The following is a 23551-nucleotide window of genomic DNA, read 5'->3' as shown; positions in this document are numbered from 1 at the left end:
CTAAAACTTCACATATATAATTGAATACCCCATTCAATCAGCATAAAAAAAATTGGCAAAAAGAACAAACTTTCCGACCGACCTTATTTGTGAAAGGCATGTAATCGGAAGCAGAAGTATTTTTTGTTTGGCCTCACCTTTCAGTCATTTAAAAAAAGTCCCTTACCAAAACAAAAATTGCAGCTTCTCTTTTACAATAAAACTCCTTTTGCACTTAACACAGCCTCTGAGTGTATATGTATGGCAGGCAATCTTTCACGCTGAAACAACTATTTTTTTGTATGATACTTGCAGTTAGTTCCCATATGTAGGTTATTATTTTTTTTTGAGGCATCTCAACATTACCTCTGCACACACTGCCGTGAAAGCATCCTGTCCAACTTGACGGATAAATTCTACTCAAGCTCAGTCTCTGTATCCAAGCCATGACATAAGGTGACCTTTGACCTGTAGAGTTCAATTTGGAAAAAAAAAATTAATTTAAAAATAACTAAAACTAATTTTCGTAAGGCAAAATACTCTGTCTTCAAACAATAGAAAACACAATGGAAACCTATGAGAACTAATATATTATTAGCTGTAGCTTTACGACCATCGCCAGCACCGAAACCCCAGAGAGAGCACATCAGCTAAATATCACATGAGCTTTGCACACTGTACGGTATCTAGCGTGTCCAGTGACCATATCAGTATACCGCCTTACACCATCTGTCAAATTCCAGGGGATTACTACCGGTATATACTAATTTCCAAACGATTATCGTTTGGCACAACAACTGCGTATTGTGATGACATGCAGTTTAATTAGCATTTTCTATTATGGTCTTAGTAAGTCTGTGAATGCGTGGTAATCGTGCCAAATAAATTGCCCATTTAATACACGTAACTATAAATATTTGAATTTTGAGCTTCCGCATGTTAAATTGTGTATGATAGTGCACAACACATGCCTCATATCTGAGGCAAGTTTGTGAGAAAAAGATTTCGAGTTTGGAGTCATTGAATCAGCTATTCTGAGATATATGGAATCATTATGTTGGCTGCAATTTTCATTTGGGGACGAAAAAGTGTGGGAGGGGGGGACAAACGATATGATATCCACCCACTTTAAAAAGTGGGGGGAGGGGGGGGAACTTGACCCCCCCTCCCATCCCCCACTGATTGACGCCCATGAACACAATTATGTACACTAGCGGCAGAACCGGGGGGGGGGGGGGGGGGGGGGAAACAGGGGAGTCCATTGGGCCCCCTCCCCCCCCACTTTTTCCACTGGGGCCATGGCCCCCCTCCCCCACTATTGGTGGGTCCCACAATCCGGTTTGTTATAGTAAAAATGGCTATACACACACGCATCACCGATTACTAGCGGCCACTGGATTAACACTCAAGGTGTGTTAAATTCCTGTTCCAATTGTTTGAATGCTACTTAATGGTGAGTGGGCGTGTTTTAAACTGAACTGACGTCACACTAACGAATCGGGTAGCAGACTCTAGGAAAAGGGCACCCCCTATTAATGAATGAGTATTATGAAAACACGCATCGCTTTTTGATATAAAAACAAAACATGACGTTCGTGATGAACAATGTGCCTAAATTGCTTCACCAGCGTTTACTACTCACATTTGGGGTCAACATGTAAATTGAGGTCAAAGTAACTTTGTGACTCCACCCAGCTGCTAGTGACTTTAAAGACATGTATAACTCTCTTTTTGTCTATATTATACCCCAACTACAGCATCGGTCCCACCAATACTTGGTCACAACAACAGTTACTTAGTAAGACCCCAACAATAAGTTGGGAGTGCTCAACTGAAGTTAGGACCATACCAACTACATGTATACAGTGCTACAGTTGGACATTAACATTGATGTTTAGGAGTATTGGGTTCTAGCCGCACAGAGTCCATAGTGTACATGTACATGTACATGTAGTTGAGGACAATGCTCCTATTGGACTCAAATAAACTGATGACCTGTTGAATAGTACCAACATTGAGAGGGCAAGGTTCTGAACTTTTAGATAAATTATTTGTAAATTAATAACCAAGACAATGTACATTGCGCAAGATATGGCACAAACCATTTTTAATGCACTCGACTTGTGCAATGAACTGCAATCATAGATAGGCTGCAGTTAGAAATCGGGTACATAATATGCACATGAAAGGCAGATTACGTTTCTACCAAAATACTAAGTACAAAATATAAATTAGAGATATAATGATAAATGTAAAATAAGATTGTTTGAGTTTCAAACTCATTCCACATGTACGGTAGTACAAGAAAATCTGTTTAATAGGAATCTCCATAGTAAAATCGCCTTTTGCTACAAAATATGTTTGAGACTACATATTGTACCATTTGGGCCGGTTGGCCTTGTATCTGGGCAGATTGTGCCATTGTGGGACCTTTTGTTCTGGAAGCTTGACCACTTTTTTCCATTGAGTTTTGAGAGTGAGAGTTGCTGTTGTTGTAACAAGTTCTCGGTCATTTGAGAAACAAATAAACAAGCCAGTTTAGAAGCAAATACCAGGTCTGTCGTCTTTCGGGTTGCGCTGTGTGAAAAGCCCAGAAATGGCATGCTACACTGGTGGTAGCAGTGGCATGGTCAAGACAGAGAAATCAGGTACCTGGTAGTTTTCTTTTTGACTACCGGGCCCAATTGGGAATGTGCACTAGAGCGATCTTGGGCAAACAAGTCATTGACTTGTCTCTAAGAGCTATCCAGGATTGCCAACTGTGGCCAGGGAGGACATAGCCGTAGAAGTATTACGCAATTTGATGAACAACTTCAGCACCAGGTATTTGCTGGGAAAGCCAACACCATGGCTCAGGCAGTTACATTGTCTACAGAGATGCAAGAGCTAGGCCAGGCGCAAAAGGGACCTGAGTAGTCGCGGCACAACCACCGTTAATGCAAGGAGATGAAAAGGAACAGGAGAGGCCAACTTCTGATCAAGATAACGCCAACATGGAATGTTTCTGCTGCCATAAACGTGGTCACTCTTGGACAGAGTTCCAAGGGCGCGACTGGTTTAACAATGCCAATGGTGGTAAAGGACAGAGGATTATGGGGGCCGAACAAGCTTCCAGCAACAGGGAACAGCAGGCGCGAAGAGCACAGAAGGCCATTGGGCACACGAAAAGTTCCAGATGAAGAGAAGCAGCAGAGAGGTGATAACATCTCGTCTCGTCTAAGAAGTCGGCTGAAGGGGAACAGGCAATCACCTATAGCAGCCGTACGTTGAGCAAGTCAGAGCACAACTACTGTACCACACGGAAGGAGCTCCTGGCAGTCGTTCATTTCATACACTACTTCAAGCATTATCTGCTTGAAGCATTATCTGCTTGAAGCATTATCTGCTTGAAGCATTATCTGCTAGCGGAGGACACTGCAGGTGCCAAGAGGCTTGGGAGGTCCTAATGGCATCGATGAGCTGGTAAAGGCATGGGATGTTTCCCAAATTGTGCTTGCACAGCAGGAAGACCTGGAGCTGCATAACATCTTGCTTTGGCTGACAATCAAGGGGTCATATGCCAGCCTAGAAGGAAGTCTCGGTGCTGGACAGGGGGACCAAGTTTAGGTTGGCCAAATGAGATACACTTCAGCTGGTTGATGAGCTTTCGAAGGATCAGGTGGGAAGAGGTTGATGGCCATAGTTCTACCTTTAAAGGTTGAGGTTCCACAGAGAAAGATTTGTGGATAAGGACATCTGGACATCTGGAGACCACACGAATAGTTGCCCGGCTTTGGCAGGCACCTGTCTACTGGAGTGGAATAAAAAGTCAAGCTCAGATATGGTGCCGAAATGAAACAAGTGCAGATCGAAGAAGGCTCCTCCCAAACCACTGTGGGTCCCCCTTCAACAGTGACAGGTGGGAACTCCTATGGAGTGGGTTGATATCAGCATTACTGGAATGCCTCTCAGTACCAGATCAGTGAGAGGGCATGTGGAGGGGTGGAGTTTGTGAGTTCCATCGAGGTTGAGGATGAACTGGAAATCTTCGCTAGTGATGAAGAAATGGAATTCATCTGCTCTGCCTCCAGAGGCCCAGGATATCACAAGCCAAGCACAGGGGCCTGCTACCCTTCGGAGTGGCCCCCACCATCAGCCAAACATGATCAACCTAAGAAGTACCCAAGGGCGGATCCAGGGGGGGGGGGGGGGCAAATGGGGCCATGCCCCCCCCCCCAAAAAAAACCCGAAACCAAGTTGTTGTTTTTTATGCGACATCGCAATTAAGGCAGGCAATGAGTACACCACCATCTTTTCCTCAAAAAAACATTGGTTAAAGTGGTCAGAAATTGCCTCAGATTGCACCACAGAGCATCTAGAATCCAAAAAAAATTTTGACCCACTTTTTTGGGGGACCAAAATTTTTTTTGGCCCCCCCAAAAAATTGTGTTCTGGATACGCCCTTGGAAGTACCCACCATGCATGTGACAGGGTCTGCTACCCTTCAGAGCGGCCCAAACCACCAACCCAACACAATCAACCTAAAAGGTGTCTATTTAGAGATGGCGCCCGCTATGCTTCAGAGCGGCTCAAAACCCCAAAGTAGTGAGATCGTTGAGATTAGCATCTGGCCAATGAGGGAAGCTGTTGCCATTTGGAGCAACCTCTACAACCGTCAAGACAAGGACACCAGCTATCAGTCTTGTCCCTAGGCCAGAGGTGCTGCCACAGCATCCCCCTGGGGACCCAATTGATGTTACTGGGCGGGTCCCATTGGTCGTCACGCAGTGTGCATCATCCGGGCTGAGTATCTGCCAGGTACTGTGCCACAGAAATGGTCGAGCCGCTTTGTGAGCACTTGAGGGTGAGTGGGGATAAGAACACATCCCCGTGTCCGTCGATGAGCATGGGCACTAGCTGGTGCATGCACGAGTCACCCAAACCTACCAAATGCCAGGAACACTACTGTCCGCATAAATCACAGCCGACCTCATGCACAGTCTTTGGTGGATCCCTCTGTGGCTGGGCAAGCATCGCAAGATACTCCAAGAACGTAACCCAGCTGGTGCATGCACGAGTCACCCAAACCTACCAAATGCCAGGAACACTACTGTCCGCATAAATCACAGCCGACCTCATGCACAGTCTTTGGTGGATCCCTCTGTGGCTGGGCAAGCATCGCAAGATACTCCAAGAACGTAACCCATGGGTTTTGAGAGGAACTGTTCCTGTTTAAATTTCGTTTTCCTTGTTTACCCCTCAGGGTTGGGTCCTGCACCTACAACCTGGTAGCATTCGCGGCTTACTTGGAGACAAATAAGGGTCATTGGAGAGGGCTGTGTAATGTTTGGGCCTTTTATACCTGGGGAGCTGCCCCTTTCCAGCCGACTGAGGAACCCGTTTCCAGGAGCATCTTTTGTTCTAGATTTGAGACCGCGGTTGTTTTTGTTTGTGGTTGACTTTTGAGAGAGTTACCGGTACTGTTGCTGCTTTTTGGGTGCTACAGTGACTAAAGGGTTTTTACAAATAGATTTTTTCAGATGCTGCCGACATGTTCAGGTAAATGTCGTTAGATTTTAATGTATCATTAAATAGATTTCGAGCAAAACACTTAAAACCAAGTATTCTTACTGGATATTAATTCTCAACTAAAATCTTACAGAAATTCGCTTCTGGCCTCTGGACACCTAATGTAAACAACTTTCATTTGTGAAGCAATAACTGAAATAAAAATAATAATGGTTACAAGATTGAGCTCAGAAAAGCTCAAGAGCTACCGTAGCATCATGACTTTGGACATTATTATCCCCGTCATCCAGCATGGACCATGTACTAGTATTAGAGTCTTAGTTTTGGACTAAGCAGTTCAGAAAGAACTACAAGTACATTAACCCATTAATTTAACACCTGTAGTACATTGTATTACATTGTGTTTGTTCACAGAAGAATCAATGAAACTAAGGCCAAAAAAAAAAAGTCTCCGGTTTCTGGTATGCGCACGCGTCGCCGTAGCCATGCGCTTTGGCAAAATGAAAAAGTTTTTTTTTCAATGAAAGATGATGTCTCAAAACCGCCAAACTCACTGGTTTGACTGAAATCCTGCTGCTGCACAATTTTAACGTGTTTTTAGATTGGGTTATGGTCGAGAATAAGCTTTATGTGGCCTCTCTGGACTCGCATATATTTGCACTAAGTTTAGTCGGGCACCATTTGCAGTCATCAGCCGACATTTGAAGCAAAAAAATCAGGTAAAAAAAAAAAAAAAAAAAGAGCCGCGTCGCCGCACCACTTTTTGGGCAAGCTCCATACCAGAAACCAGAGACTTTTTTTTTTGGCCTAATGAGTGCTCGGACAGTTTCGGGCGCTAAAGTAATTAAAGGGAATATACAACATTTGCTTTTGCTGCAATTTTCAGAAATAAATGGATTTGGAGGATTAGTAGGCCTATGTTATAAAATATTGTTAAACTGACTTGTTTCATGTTTTGGGCTTGTAGATGCTGGAAAAACCAAGAAAACCTATCATGTTCTTGTAGTCTGATTCCCTGACCCCACTTAAGATGAAACGAAGTAATTAATACACTTTCGAGAATTGTAAGGTCAGAGAATCAGTCTAGCAGGCTTGTACCCCTTCACAGGTGTGTGATCAAAATTAGGAAAGTCAGAATAACTAAATATGAAAAATTAAGAACAGTTTTTGAAAAAATACCAGTTTTCTCCAACGCTGGTCGGCCGACCAGCGTTGGAAAAATACAGTTTTTCTTGAAAATGTCAGCCCACCAGGAGCCACGATTTTAAAGGATGCTTTAGACTGTCAGTCCCTAACAATTCAGTAAAGTATTTCGTGGTAATTTGATCATTTCGTTTTTTTGATGTTTGCAAATGTTGTATTTGCCCTTTAATGAGCAGGGCAGTTTCGGGCCCTACATGTAGAGTAGGCCTACTAAAGGGTTAATAAGTAGAGCTCTAGTGCATTCTTCTTTGGTCAACCTAAACATCATTAACATAAAGTTAACCCAGTCCCTCTAAATGCTTTAAAGGAAAGAGAAAAAAGAATGCAGCACAATAAATGACAAGTCACTCAGTTGACATGGTTGAATAAAAAACACTGACACTGACAGAAGAAAATTGGTTTGAAATCAAGATTTAAAAAAAATGTAATAAAGAAAAAAATCTTCAAACAGGGAGAATTGAAACATGAAGGGATGGGCCAACTTAAATACATCATGATTACATACATGGCTTTCCTCCATGGCTAAAAAAACCCCAAATTTATAGAGGGGGATGCATGTGCATTTTGATGCATTAGCCGCATTCCGGAAAAAAATGTTGCAACCCAAAGCCACTTTTTTCTTCATATTATCTCAATGAAGGTCATTCATTGCAAAAATGATGCTAGACATGAATCTGGGACTGAGAAACATTTCCAATTTTTTTAGGAAAATTTTCTTGACTCTCCATAGCCTTTGTACACAAGTGGTGTCAGGTTGCAACATTTTTTTCCCAGGAAGGAACACTTTCATTCAATTCAATTCTATTCAATTTACTTTATTTTCCACATTAAAAAAAATGACAATCAGAGTTAAATGTATACAAAATATGTGGATGGGGATCCCTAAGAAGCAAGGCACCAGAAGCAATGCTTGTCGAGTAGACATGCAAGTACAGTCGTTTGACCGGTTCCGCAATCGCAAATCGTCTGAAGCGTCTTGTGGCGAAAAAACGCGCTTTCACAGGAAGATACCTATCTATAAATATGCGCAAATTACTCACCTACTTCATGATATGAATAGTTTTCTGCGATCGTTTGAAAGAGAAATTTGCCAGGACATTTTGTAGAGGTCGGTGCTTTGACCGGTTCCGCAAATGTTTTCCGGTTTCGCAAACGGCGCCCTCTGCGAGACTAGACTGAAAATATTCCTTGTTTACTGGCCAAATCTAGATCGTTTTTGCCCCCAAACCAGCCAAGAAAAGATGTGGATTATATTTCCCTGTGCATGAGCCAAGGTCTGCACATTATAATGCGTCCAAATTTACAAAATGTAACTCCATGAAAATGTTATGGTTCGTTGGATTTTTTTTACGTTATAATTATTTGACTTGCTTCAATCCAATTAAATGACTTTCTTGCTTTTTGTGCATTCTGTCCATCATCTTGCAATCACTAATATTTTGCTTTTTTGTTGTCTTATTTTTATTTAGACACACTCTGACGTTGGATAGAACCAGACACAAACCTTGTACCGAATTGCTCCAGTTGGTTGTTTTTTTCTCACATAAGCACAGACCAGCTATTTATGAATTTGAATTAATATTTTCTCCAGGATCATTTTTAATTCCTATGACACTTAAGGAAGTTACTGCATGGCTGGATGAATTGGAACTGAATCATTGTCTGCAGGGGAGCACTGTTTATTAATATTATTTGTTTATTTAATTATTATTATTTATTTACTTTTGTTTATTCCCTCCTCTTTTTTTTTCATTTTACTTTTTTTTTGTGGAGGGGGGGAGTGTTTCAATTTGTTCAGGGTAAAAACACAATATGCTTAATTTTGTGTGCACGAACATCCAGTAGGGGGAACCTGGGGGCCGGGAGGGGAGGGGGGGGGGGCAGGCCTCAGCAGGCCAGATACATCATGACAGGCCACATACATGTACATATTGTTTCACATTCAAATTAAATTTCACAAACAAATTAAAACAAATTGTTAAAAATGTCATAAATCCTATGGCTGTTTCATAGCAATGGCAATTTCTAATTATAATATTCAGTTACTCCTCATACGTTGTTGCACATATTAACTATGTACATGTATCATGCTTGGGCAAACCTCATCTACTGTTCGGTGATGCTCTTAAAAGAAAATGTCAACACATTCATCACGTATATCCCGATAACCCTTTCAATATATTGACATTTGATACCTGCATGTGTAAATGTAATACAAAACTAAAGCACTCAAGAAGCTACCCCTTTTAAATCCAAAAATATACCTGTCATATAAATAAATGGTGATGAATCACAGAAATAGAGATGTTCTGTGGGTTTTTCATGCAAAGTAGCATAGTTTTCAAACACCTCACTTCTCTTTCACATGTACTGGTTAATAAAAATGTATGTAACGCCTTTAAATTTATTGCCTTTATGACACCTGCATGTCTGTTTAATTGTTATACACAAATAATTTAAGCACTCCAGAAGCTAGCACTATACAAAAAAAAACTTGTCACATAAATAAATTAATTCAAAGAAATGGTGATGAAGACACACAGCTACATGTACTTTCACTATAATATTCAACTTCTTCTTGACCTTCACAGGTAAAACTGAAAAAGATGTGCTGATGGCCTCTTATGGCCTATCAGGAGGCTGGCGTAATCTTCTTCTTTGTCTTTGGCATTGTCTGTATGAAAAAGAAATTTTATATAAAACGTTTAGTTTATGACCAATTGAGACAAAAATGCGAAATGGTTTATAGTATTTGACAAATTTTGTGCTCCAAGAAAACAATCAAAATTTGTGTCTCTGTACTGACGAGAGACTGGTCTTCATTATGAAATATTAGTGGACCTATTTTTCTTTTTGTTTAAAAGGGTAAAGAGTAAGGTTAGAACCCACCGAAAAAGGATAATTTTAAATTTACTAAATTACTGGAAATGTCCTTTGGGTTAGAAACATATTATTATGCACTATTCTTAATTGGTCCCCACAAACCTCACCTCCTAGCCTGGGCTGACTCATGCACCCTGGATGTGGAGAGTTGTAACTCTAAAATGAATTCAAACCCCTGAGGCACAACCGCTTCAACATCAAGTATGGGGTGAATTTTTTTAGAGCAAAGGAAAAGCGTTTAGTGGGAAGTATTAAGAAAGATTTTTGTATTTTAAATTTTGAAGTCCAAATTTTTTTTATCCAAAACCTACAGTGCTGTCCGGAAGCTGGACAGAAACAAAATCATTTTGTTTCAATTTAGTTTTCAATTTTTTGCACTGAACACCCAGAAATGATCATCAAATTTGACATTTTTAAACAAGGATTAATAGAAATTCTCAATTTCTTTGTAAGTTGTAAAAAAAAGAAGATTTATGCCAAAATAAATAAAGTGCACCGCGCTAGGGGGCCGTCATCAACAATACTTGTCCATAGCAGCACCGGTTAATACAGTCACACCATGGCCAGTGTATTGTATAGGCAGTATGAATGCGTTTGCGGAACCGGCCAAACGACCAGCAGTTACTCTGGTGGGTATAGAAAAAAAAATTCAAAGACTTCAAATCTAATATTTGTATGGTGGAATAATGAATAATTTCCGAACAAGTTGCATCAATCGCCATGATTTAATTCCCCTGAACAATCGTGTAGCAGGCCGACAAACATGAAATCACGCTTCCGTGCGCGTTCCATTTCGGCAGTTCGTTAACGGCAAGTGACGGTCGTAGGGGATTTATTTTTAAATGTAAGTGAGTATCCTAAAACTAAAACTATTTTTGAAAAGTAGATTGAATAACCTTTCCATCAGTACCAAAGTTTAAGTCCTTGGCGTTTTCGTCTTCCTGAAAACGAGAGCTAGTTTTTCGAAATTGCGGAACTGGTCAAATTGCGGAACCGGTCAATTGACTGTACTTGATCCCCAGTTTATTAAATACAATCATACAAAAATATATGAGTTACACACACAAACAACACATAACACCAGACATAACACCAGACATGAATATGACTATGAATACTCTATAAATACTCACGCTTTTAACTGATGAAAAGGGCAGCAGCATTAAGTCCAAGGACTCGCTACGATGGCTTCAGGCTCCACACTGCGAAATAACAGCGGGCAGTCACGGAGCGGCTCACGGGCTCTTTCTCGACAACCGCCGTTCCTGCTTCGAATAGCTCAGGCTCTGCAGGCTGAAATCACCGTCGAGCTTTAATCCGTAGTTTGGACTGCACTGGGCTTGGCTCTGTGGCTCAACACTCCCCTACCAAAAACAAGTGTTCCTGTGGGAACTTGGGACTCTGAAAGGGATCTTTTGACCCGATGTACTTACGATTGTTTACATAAAATTACTTCGGGCATCCAGGGCCACCTGCGAAATTTGAGTAGTTGATCGACTGTACTGCAGCTAGCATGTGCAGCGCCCTCAATAGATTGAAAGGCTACAACTATTTCTACTTGTAGGGTGTGGCTTGCTGGATGTCGGGGGGGGGGGGGGGGGGGGCGTGGTTGACGTTCAAATATAGCACAAATTTAAGGAATAAGGATTATCATATTCATTTTGTACTTTTTTGTATGAATAAGGAGGATACTTCATACTTCAAACAAGTTAACAAACTAATTTAACAAGTAATGCACACTGTATTCAAATTATATGTTCTCTGATTTTATTTTCAGTTTTTTTTTCTCAACCTGAAAAAAACACTAATGAAATTTGGAAAATACTGATGTACACAACTAAATGATGTTTATATTCTTAAGATCATTCACGAGAAAAAAAAACACTGATATTGTCCAATAAATATAGAATAGGAATTACTTTGACATCAAGAGCAAACAGAAAACAAGTGCTTACATTAAAAATACCAAAAAAAATTGTTTGTATCCAAATAAATAATGAACTATTTATGGGCAAGTATGTATGCATGAGTATTGTATTGAATTTCGGGGAGATCCTTCTGATCAAAATCAAAACTAAACAAGTCAGGTGTGTTTACAAACACAAATGCCCCGCAACCGTGACTGTTCCCATGACATAACACCACTCTTTTAACATCAACTTACATGTACCTTGGTCACATGGAACATTCATTGACAGCATTAGTGTCTTCTGTAGGTTTTATATGAATTAATCCCTAATCCCTATAATCTCAGAATAAATACAAGATTTCTATTGTTTTAGCCACTGTGAACTTGACCCTTGACCTTTTGGCCCCAAATTCAATAGGCTTCTTAGGATTACCAAGAACAATCCACAAACCAAATTTGAAGTTCATATGTTAAGTATTTCTCAAGTTATCGCGCTGACAAGATTTCTATTGTTTTAGCCACTGTGAACTTGACACTTGACCTTTTGACCCCAAATGCAATAGGCTTCTTAGGATTGCCAAGAACAATCCACAAACCAAATTTGAAGTTCACATGTAAAGTATTTCTCAAGTTATCGCGCTGACAAGATTTCTATTGTTTTAGCCACTGTGAACTTGACCTTTGGCCTTTTGGCCCCAAATGCAAAAGGCTTCTTAGGATTGCCAAAAACAATCCACAAACCAAATTTGAAGTTCACATGTAAAGTATTTCTCAAGTTATCGCGCTGACAAGATTTCTATTGTTTTAGCCACTGTGAACTTGACCTTTGGCCTTTTGGCCCCAAATGTGAAAGGCTTCTTAGGATTGCCAAAAACAATCCACAAACCAAATTTGAAGTTCACATGTAAAGTATTTCTCCAGTTATCGCGCTGACAAGATTTCTATTGTTTTAGCCACTGTGAACTTGACCTTTGGCCTTTTGGCTCCAAATGCGAAAGGCTTCTTAGGATTATCAAGAACAATCCACAAACCAAATTTGAAGTTCATATGTCAAGTATTTCTCAAGTTATCGCGCTGACAAGATTTGTCCGGACACACACACCCACACACCCACCCACCCACACACACACCCACACACCCACCCACCCACCCACCCACGGAAGGACAAGGCGGAAACAGTATGCCCCTTCGGCTTCGCCGCGGGGCATAAAAACCCTAAACATGTGAGATGCCTCTTCTTTCTTTTAAAATATGACATCTGTTTGACTGAAACTGTAACTTTATTTTTACCGGTGCTTGAATGTCAACCTTTAACAACAGTGATTGGGACCAGGGTCCCTTTCATGTTTTAAAAAAAGTACTGTCTGTCTTTTTTTCAACACGGGAAAATGTTTGATCAATTTTTCAATTTGTAGGTCCAGTTTAATAATGTACTGTTCATGTTTTGTTTTTTCAATATCTTTTGTTTTAAACCCCCTTCAAAATGTTTGAACTGCAATATTTCTAGCAATACAAGAGTTACTCACTTTCGAATAAGACAGTTCAAAAATAATAAAGTAATACGTGGGTCAATTTTTGTTTTCATCTGATATCTAAATCAAAAGAGAAAACAACTTTTTATTTCTAGAAAAGTAGAAATCATTGTTATGGAGAAGATTAGGGACAATTTCACGGAACTTGCAGAGCACAGATATTTGCTAAGTGGCAAAAATGATATGATTGCAACATCACAAGCTACGAGAGATGAACAGTTATGCAATGCACATTGTTCGTAACTGGTTGCAGCTGATTCGTGCTAAACACAAAAAAATGCTTAGCACATTTTCTTAGCTGTTCCACGAAATTGTGCCTAAGTCATCTGTCTACTCCACCGACAGTACATGTACACAGTAATATTTATGTCAAGACTGTTATCAAAAGAAAGCTTGATACGAGAAACAAGAATCACAATCTTACAATTTTCTCAATAAATATATCGTACCTCTGTCAATCTACATACATAATTACAAGAAAATATTGACCCTTTGCTTAGAGCGCCCTCACTGAGGTTAGGCCCGCGTCCCACTCGCGCAAATGTTCTTTCTTTCTGTATATCAAAAGGAAAATCATTTGCCAACAATCATGGCAATGTTTGTGTAAGTGCTTTTTTTTTTTTTTTTTAAATTCAGTGCCAATGCAAGTACCGAGTGTCTACGCATGCGTATCACTGGGGAACGCGGATCTGCAAACAGCGAGGGCGCTCTATGCACAGGGTCTATTTATTTACAATTCGAAGCGAATGAGTAATCAAAGTCTATAATTACATTTGTAATATCTGGGAAAAAAATATATTAGAGAGTAAATCAGAGCTTGAATGTACATCAATTGACAAGTATATGCAAATAAATAGAATCAGGTAAAGTGATAGACCTTTGATTTTCTTTTTACAATTTTGAAAATTGCTAACTTTTTGCAACAAACTCTTTGTTGATGATAAAGATACAAAGCAGCACAGCAGCTAGTGAAGCTACATATATTTTGTACATGGTAGACCTCTGCCACAACTTTTATGATCCCAGGAGATTCCTTTTCAAAAGCAATTCAGAGCATTTAGAAGCATCTTCAGAAATTATTCTTCATAAAAGAAAAAGGCTGGGGGTTAAAAACTGGAATTATCAAATATCTTTCTTGACATTTTTGCCTCTTTACGAATAAATTAACCCTCCTATGCAAACATGAACTCTGTGCAAAGTTGTCCTCTCAGTCAAAATTAGTCAAGCGTCTGTTTTTAACGGTTGAATGGTGCCTGCCTATATAAAGCAGGATTGACTGGCTGTGACTGTTTATGTAACTTGATACAGCTATGTTTTGACTGTAGGTGATTGATGTGACAGCTGTGCCTACACCAGTTGCCTGCTTTTGTCTGTTGAATGAATTTAACTAGTCACAGTGCTTGCTTGAAATATGATCCGACTGTTGGTAACTAGTCTGTGTATAAAGGCATGGCAGGGGAAGAGGATTGATTTTTTGACTGTCTGTGACTGTTCAGACAGCAGGAGGGTTAATATAGGAAAAAGAGGATACCTCAAAGGATACACAATAGGCCTAAAAATGAAAGCAGCGTTCTCTTTGCATAATAAACAGTGGTTTCCTTTTTGTACGATTTCAAAGCGTTTCTTGCTCTGTTTCATGGTTCTTCAAACTTAAACGGATTGAATTCCAAACCACAAAACAGCTGCTACGGTTACTTTCAAGCTATAGTATAAATGCTTTGGTATGATCTTGGCCAATAGATCTCTCTCACAGGACGCCATCTTCGTAGGAAAATTACAACTGCGTGTTCAACCCCATCAGGTGCATTTGCACAATGTTCTAAACACTCGTGCATGTCGCTCAAAATTTCTTCGAAACGCGCGTCACGAAAATATGACACCCAAATTGCCCATGTGGCAATCCGTAGGAAGTGACGTCATTTGAGAGAGACCTATTATATAAGTTTACATTTTTGTACAGCTTTTGTGAACTTTGGTCAACATAAATATACGAAATCACAATATTTGCAGAATGAAATGACCAGAATGACCCTACGCATGGCAAAATCATATAGAGGGAGGGTTTACTGTGTTCAAAAATACATAAATAAATAAATAAAACAAAACTTTTTCAAAAATCTCAAGAAAAAGAAAAAAAACGGAACAAAAAAACAGAAAAAAAAATCTCATAAAGCATCTAATAATGTTCTGTTTTTCAGCTGATAAACAATATCAAATCGGGACACTGGGTATTCCTTCGTCTTTTTTGCAGAAGTATTTTCTTTGTTTTTGTTTTATTTTTGGAGGGGGCTTTCCTCTTCATCTGCTATTGGTGGAGTAATAACTCACTGTACTTCCTATTTCATGTAATGTACACTGCCGACAGCTCGTTAGAGTCAAAATACAATTTTTTGAATTGGTTCTGTGTTGTAAACTCATTTATCCAATGCAGCAGAAATGCCACTAATGTACAAATGATTGGTCCAATGTAATTATACTTGCTACCAACTGTGGACAACATTGCAACAACAAAAAAATCAACGTAATTCACTAGAACACTCATTCATGTAATATAAAAGAACACAATGCCTACAATTTAATATACAGTTTACTTTAGTACTCAACATAAATGCATCTGATACGCGTATTAAAGTTTGAACTTTGTCCAAATTTATCACAAATTGCTGTCTAATTTGGGCGTTGGCTACCTGCCATACATATATATTTGATCTTTGCTTTGCGCAAAACAAATACGAGAGTTGTACAAAATATGAACATTGTATGAATATATGAATACTACTGAACTAGAAACATCACTAGACTGAAATCCAAATTTGTACACAAGCACTGCACTGGTAGGAACATGCCAACAGAAAAAAATCTGACATTTAGGATTGATTTCAGGCGGAACGAATAAACAAATTATAAGAAGAAAGAGTCCATCAAACAACACAATTACAGCTGCAGAGCCATTATGCAAAACCGGCAAATATGTAAATAACACAAGAAGCAAGTATTTGGCTGGACAGATTTCAGCAGAGAAAGTCTCAGACTTATAGTGTCGATGAATTACCACAGGACAGTGTTGTACTAGCTACACTTTCTTTTCCAATATCCCAAGTATTCTGTAATACCAGGTTGTATACATGTACACATTGGCTGTATGCCAAACAAAAACCTATCCTTTTCAATTCTATTATAAGATGGTGGTCGAGTGGTAAGACACTTGCACTAGAAAACAGGAGGTTGTGGGTTCGAGTCCCACCCGAGTGATTTTTTCCAACTTTCACTCGGGAGGTAACACACTGAGTATACAGCGTTTGAACGTCGGTGAAGGGCAAAACCTAATTTGATTTAAATCACCCCGACTCAAAATTCCATCTGATAATAGTTTATGCGGTACCCGCTGCTATGTACATCAGATAAGAACCAGCCAACCGAACTTGTTAGCTCGGTGGTCGAGTGGTAAGACACTTGCACTAGAAAGCAAGAGGTCGTGGGTTCAAGTCCCACCCGAGTGATTTTTTTCAAACTTTTACTCGGGAGGTAACACACTGAGTATTCAGTGTTTAAACGTCGGTGAAGGGCAAAACCTAATTTCATTTCAATTCTGATACTGTAATATTAGCCCGGGTATGAACTCTTGATCCATACATTGGGGGGAAAAATGTGGAAACAAAATTTCAAAACTTATCAGAATGAAATTGCTGGAACTTGCTATATATGCATTACGCACTTTTCACATCATAACAACGACAACTTTGTAATTCTGAAAAGTTCTAGACAACTTACCGCCAAAAAACATTCAAACTTTACAGTGACCTACGTGCACAAACATGTAACTGGAAAATGGAAAAGAATGGTTAAGTACATGTACACGTTTATGTATTTGGTTTCTCTTAACTCTCTGCATGTATGTTGAAACCTATTCGCTTGTGTTGCATCAAAATCAGTATCGGTAAAGTTCTCCACAACGTACGACAAAAGATTAGAGTCTCAACAATGACTTGCAATAAAGGCACATAGGATCATTTGCTTTTTCTGCATTTTTCTTCTTCGTTTGAAGCAACAAAATTGCTCAAAATCTTAAGAAGGGTGCATACCAACCAACTTGTTGAAGTTTCAGCTCAGTGGATACTATACCTTTTGAGAAAACAGAGAACATATATGCTCAATTTGCAGGGTCTCATAGGCTATAAACTGGATTCCATTGCTAACGCAAGTAAAAAAAAACCTGTGCCCTATGACAGATTTCCTTACTAACCACCTTAATGATTGTTTTCTTCAAAACCATACCATTTTAGGCAGAATAATTTCACAGGGTATTTAGTACTAGTCCTATCTTCACTTTGAGCAATGATTTCCCTGTTTGGTTGTTAGGTACGCTTTCGGGAAATTGCAAATGTTCCTATGTGCCTTTACAGAATGGATACCTTTTTTTAAATTTTTTTTAGGATCTCCGCACATTTTCCGAGACTAACACATTCCGTTGTGATGTATCAACAACTAGCCTCGTCACGCAGCCACGTTTTTCAGCAAAACATTCCACAACTATATACTGACATCAAAGATAAACATCTGCATCACAAGTGAACAGAAAAGTAGGGACGAATGTTGGTTTTTCAGGACTCTCCTAGCGTGTTTCGGAGATGCCGGGACTAACACATCCCATTGGGACGTATCAACATCTAGCCTCGACACGCAGTCACGTTTCTCAGCAAAGTTCTCCACAACTATATACTGACATCAAAGATAAACATCTGCATCACAAGTAAACAGAAAAAAAAAACCGAATGTTGTTTTTTTCCGGGACTCTCCTAGCGTGTTTCAGAGGTGCTGGGACAGACGCATCCCACTGCGTCGTACCACCAACTAGCCTCAACTCGCAGCCACGTTTTCCAGCTAAGTTCTCCACAACTTACTGACACAAAATATAAACATCTGCATCACTAGAAAACAGAAAAGAAAGGATGAAGGTTGATTTTTCAGTACTCTCCGACTTCCGAGTACTTTTTGGAGATGCTTGGGCTGGAACATCCCACTGCGTCGTACCACTAACTGGCCTCGTCGCGCAGCCACGTTTTGGCCTCCGCTACCTCCTTGGTCACCACGAGCAACAGCTCGCATCCTTTGCGTCTCAGCTCCGCCTCGAGGAAACCCCGTAGCTTTGAGGAGTCCCCGATCTTGGCGGGCTTGCTCAGTTTGGAGTCCAGGTTGTAGTAGGTGCCCTCGATCTGCCGGACGGCGATCCAGTGTTTGCGGCGGAGGGGAACGCTGACGAAGCCCAGCTGCATGGGTGAGGGAATGTTGACGATGAAGCCGATCAGAACTTCCAATCGGAGCGCCTCCAGACACCTGGTCAATATAGAACCAATGAAAAAACGATACTGAAACCAGACTGATAGGGTTTATATATACCAAAATGCTCACTCCCCTCAACTTGAATAATGATCTGATACACCGTGCCCTCTGGAGACGTGCACACAATAGGGAACAAAAGATTGTATACGTCTCCACAGGGCAATTTCTATAGATGAATACGTCTCCACAAGGTTTTCACGAAATAGATATATGGATTTTACTCAAAAAATAGGTATTTCCAAGGTGGGTTGATCTGTCGCAAATGGAAGAGTTTTTGTAAAAGGGATATTAAGTTCGAATTTCAGCCAAGGAAATTAATTCTGGTTAAAATAAGAGCATTTTCAAACTTCACTTTTAAACTCGAAAACTCGAAAACTACACGAGAACAAAGGAGAACAATTTGTATCTACAAGGATACAAATTTCAGTATGTGTGAACGTGTCATGTGTGTGTGAGCAGTGATAGCTTCTTTTCGTTCACTGGATAAATCTTTATGCAAGGAGTCGGTCTTGGTACTGTCAAGTAGCCTCTTTGAGGCAAATGCTCATTTCACACCGTAATGCACACCACTTTTATTTCACCACATACAAATGTATTTCACTTCTTTCATTGGTCAATGTTGCAACGCGCCAGGAGTGTAAAAATAGCGATCTTATGAATGAAGCAATGTATGCCTCATAAATATTCATGAGCAAGAGCTAAATTCTCACTGGTCCATTCACCATCACGTGTCAACTGCTAGTTTTGCTGTTTACCAAGCTGTTTACACGAGGATTCGTAGTGGGATTCACGCACAGGGTAAATACATGTACGTATGAATAGTAGACTAGCGTTTGCTAATCTACTAGGCATGTACTTTATGAAGCAATCATGGAACTAGCGTACAAGGGTAGTGCGCACGTGGGAACATCATCATACCTAGTACCACATGAAAAGATGGGCACAAACAGCAAAATTTTGTCAAGATAACTTATGTATACAACTTTTGACTACCTCCCTCAGCTTTGCGTCAGGAGGTGGTCAAATCAGCCAACACCTCATGACCAGTCATGTTTTACTGCTTCCCCTCAACCCTGCTGTACAGCACGTCCCAAAATACTCGCAAATTTTTTTTGCAAGGCTCTAGCGTCGGCACGGAAACACGTACCGCCATTATATGTAAACCATTCTAGTAAACCAGGCGAGTATTGATTTGATATTTAAAAGAGTTTTAAAATTATTCTTGTTCAAATAAAGGCATGTCGAAAACAAACTCAACTGGTTTCAAGGAAAATCGATGATGCGGTACATCAGATACAAACGCGAGTCACACTCTGAGCCTGCTTTTTGAGTAGGTACACACTTGCAGGTGAATTTCAAATTTGAACTTAAAACGAAGAACAGTGTTGTGAATTCATTTAAGGTGTAGTCTACGTGGACCGAACAGAATAGGAAACACAGAAAGTAAAAGGCAACAAGATCGTCACATCATGAACATGATGAACCATTTCCACATCTATAGAAAAAATTCGCATGATTGATTTTCCGTGAAATCCATTGAGTTTGTTTTTTGACCTGCCTTTATTTGAAAACGAATCATTTCAAAACCCTTTTGAAAATCAAACCAATACTTACAAGGGATAAAGTTAAGATTCCAACCTTTAAAAATGATATAAAAATAATGGCGGTACGTGTTTCTGCACCAACACTTGAGCCTCGCAAAAAAAAATGTTGCAGGTATTTTGGGACGCACTGTACATTTGTACACCAACATTTACCTTCGTTTATCCCACCACACAGCCTCGCAGTCCTTGTGCTGCAGAGCGGCCATGATGACGTTGACGTCGTAATTGCCCAATCCCAGCATGCTCTTGTGCGGATTCAAGACCGTACCGGGGGAGAGACTGCAAGAAATGAAATAATGGAACAATATTTACCTCCTTGACCCCGGATTCGAAAATCCCTAAACCTAAAGAAAACCTTTCTTGAGCAAGAGGACGCCTTATCTTTAGGACAAACTATATTAACCCTAACTCCCTAGAATGATTTACTAAGAACCTTCCTCATCCTTTCAAATCCCAACACCATATGGTAAAATGTGCACATGAACAGTTGGACTCTGTTTATTTGTGGTATGCCTAATCCAACCCAAAGCACAGTCAGTTTACTAGTGCAGTACTCATCCTAACAGATTCCGACAAACCATGGTGTTGGAGTTTGGCTGGTTGGGGATCGTTAGGGTTAATTGAGTTTGGGACACTCAGAAGTACATGTAACTCCAAGTAAGCTTTAACCCCAAACCACCCCCAACCCTTCAAAAATCCAACTGCATGTTTTGTTGGAATCTGTTGGAGTGAGTACTGCACTAGTCAAGTGATTACGCTTTACATGGGGTCAGGCATACCACCATAATCAGAGTCCAACAGTTTGGGTGTAGAGCTTGCCATATGGTGTTGGATTTTGCAAGAGGAAGGTTCCTAGTAAATCATTCAATGGGTTACTTTGGGGATAAACGCAACTGATCCTAAATGCCTTTTAAAAAGTTTTAAGGCAGGCAGTCACTGACAAATGCGGTAAAACAACCCATGGGGGTACGTGTTAACATTTTGCACACAAGAGTGAAGCCAAGGGATTGATATGTGAAGCCTACACAGTATTGAGAGTTCCAAAGTTTCGGACTAAACCAAGACGAAGGCCTCCATGGCTTACTTTTGACACAACTCATCCAGGACTTGCTTGCTGAAGGCCTGGCTGTCCTGAAACACGTTATTGAGGGCGTGTAAGGCGCACAACTCCCACTTCTGACGTTCATGGTACACCGACATGATGGGCAGGATATCTCACAGGCCCCTGCTGCCTATTAGCATGAGAAGGGGGCTGTGTTGCCAAATGGGGCAGCTAATCTTGTAGTAAGCAAAAGACAAATCTGGGGGAAAAACTTTTAAAACAAAGAAATAAAAAGGCAACAAGGGTTACTTAAGCAGTATAAGCACCAATCATACGAAATCGGCCTACATCGAAGTTTTGGGGATTGTGGAGTTCAGGACCCTGTTCCTATAAAGCCAGCCTCAGGTCGACCCGCGATTTTCTTGCGCCACGACGGAACTGTCGGCATCAAGCACAACAATTACGCTCAGGTCACAAAAGAGAGAAATCGTGTGACGGTCGCGGAACACGTCAAAGAAGTTGAAATTTTTCTATTCTTGCGACTGGTGATTTCTTTGAGCGCCAAAAAATCGGCGACTGACTTGTTTCCGACAGTCGTAGCTCAGGTGCAGCTTGATCCTGTAAAGCCAAGTCAGTCACCGACTGATCTGTGCCCTCCCAAGGTCGACCTGAGGCTGGCTTAAGAGAACGAAAATCCATTTGTAACTTTGTGGACTCGCGTAAGTAGATGGCGATAATGTTACACCCCAACTGCGGCATTGGCCTAACTATACCTGGGCTGGCTCCAATCGTAGTTGGGGCTGGTTCCAACTGCGACGGAGTAGGGAAATCCCAAAATTAAACCTGCTGATATTCAAGAAGGTATAATTACCAACTGTTCAGATGTGCCAAGAAATATTGGCGATCGTGAAGTGTAGGGCCCGGTCCCTATAAGGGAACAAAATCCACTTTAGAGTTATTGGACCTACCAAACTAGTTGGCGACATTCTCAATAAACAGGTATTTCATAGATAGAGGGCAGGGTTTTGATCTTCGCAGTGGCTATTGTTACGGCAGCCGTAACGCATTTCCCATTTTCTATCGTTACGGTAGACTGCAACCTGGCAACTTTTATAAAAAAACATGACAAGAAAATATAAAATTAGAAGGAAAAAAGTGAATTTGAACTTTATGAAATTCGGACTTTATTTCCCTTTTAAAAAAAATCCTCCAAAGCCTCAGGTTAGAAAAGGAAAAAAATTCGAGTGCAAAACTGAGATTCGAACCCGCAACCTCGCGGTGCGAAATCCTACCCTCTATCGGCTGAGCTGGCGCACTGCTCGATAAAACGTGTGGAAACAAATAATTATATACCTGCGTGCGTATCAAAAAAATATCGTAGAGGGCGCTAAACAACGAGTGCCGTAACGATAGCCACTTCGTTTGATCTTTTGAGGGACATTTGGGGGTAAAATGACGATGACAGCACGGCGAAAACACGCGACCCGAAAATAAAGATGGCGATCACCGCGCGATGCACCGTGAGCACGCACGGCGCGCTGTATCGCAAGGCACCAACCGTGCAGGAAAATCGTGATTTCTACCCCAAGAATCTGTTCAAAATTGCAAAACGGGTGTCATTAGAATTGAAAAAAGTCTGCTTTTGATTGTAAAAGTGATTTTTGAGCAATAAAAAAAATGTTTTACTCTAATTTGATCAAAATAAAACAGGGGCCCTACACTACTTCACGATCGCCGAAATGTCAGAATGTCACTTTTGAGTGTCATTTATTCAGTTGTTTTGGCGAGTCTTTTAGTTTTACCTTATATAGGAACGGGGTCCTATTAAAGATAAGGATTACCAATGGTTCTTGAGTCTGACGTGCTGAATGGCAACACATACACGACATAGCAACCGATGAAATGAAAAAAAAAAATGAAATTGTTTTCAATCGGTCATTTCTTTTTCATGATTTTGTCGGTTGACTCCGCCCCGATCTATTGCTTATTTCCGACTTTACTAGCGCCAAACCATGATAAAAGCATTTTACAAAAGACGACCAGATAGCAGAAAAACCTACCGCGTTCAGCTGCAACCTTTGAGAATGAGAAATTGTCCCCAATTTTCTTTTTTATATCAATGACGGAATGAAATGGAAGTGGAACCGAAACTTGCTGGTGGCCATCTTTGCCCTCCTGTCTAAATTAGAACGCTGAGGGCGCTGTTATTTGTTATGATTTGCACGTCGCAGCGGCGTGGGCGTGTCGCATATTATGTCTGTGGTCGCAGGGCGCCTCGTAAAGGGCGTGTCTGTGTGTAAAGATATCGGGAGGGGACCCGAGTGAAATTACATTAGCCAAAAGTAACTGTTCATGCCAAAAAATCAACAGTCTAAAAGTCCTGCTTTTTTTTCTTTTACTGAATCCTTAAACTTTAAGTGAAACCCTCACAATTAGATTGGTTCCCGGTCCATCATTGTCCTAGGGACTTCGAATGTAGGGTGCTAGTCTACCTCAGAACTTGAGATGACTGTGGGTGCATCCCTGCAATAAAACACTAGCGCTACATGCC

At 40.5% G+C, this 23551-nt stretch overlaps 2 protein-coding genes across 2 annotated transcripts in view; both read right to left on the bottom strand.

Moving 5' to 3' along the window:
- The window catches only part of LOC119736006 (4-aminobutyrate aminotransferase, mitochondrial-like), a 30192-nt gene extending 19122 nt beyond the window's left edge, over positions 1–11070 (bottom strand). Inside the window, exons 1-2 of the mRNA XM_038209990.1 lie at positions 10707–11070; positions 346–447 (exon numbers count right to left, since the gene is read on the bottom strand). Of these exons, the coding sequence (XP_038065918.1) occupies positions 346–427 (82 nt within the window). The 5' untranslated portion in view covers positions 428–447; positions 10707–11070. The remainder of the gene's footprint in view (positions 1–345; positions 448–10706) is intronic.
- A 5695-nt stretch (positions 11071–16765) lies between these two features.
- On the bottom strand, positions 16766–23204 carry LOC119735840 (josephin-2-like). The gene is made up of 4 exons (XM_038209778.1): positions 23061–23204; positions 21043–21271; positions 20112–20237; positions 16766–18348 (listed from the first exon to the last, which is right to left on the bottom strand). The coding sequence occupies exons 2-4, from the start codon at positions 21156–21158 to the stop codon at positions 18048–18050; spliced, it is 543 nt and encodes a 180-aa protein (XP_038065706.1). The 5' UTR covers positions 21159–21271; positions 23061–23204; the 3' UTR covers positions 16766–18047.
- Between the last annotated feature and the right edge of the window lie 347 nt (positions 23205–23551).

This window comes from Patiria miniata, unplaced genomic scaffold (assembly GCF_015706575.1).
Source record: "Patiria miniata isolate m_02_andy unplaced genomic scaffold, ASM1570657v1 HiC_scaffold_29, whole genome shotgun sequence".
Taxonomy (NCBI): domain Eukaryota; kingdom Metazoa; phylum Echinodermata; class Asteroidea; order Valvatida; family Asterinidae; genus Patiria; species Patiria miniata.
This window is presented reverse-complemented; position numbering and strand designations above follow the sequence as displayed.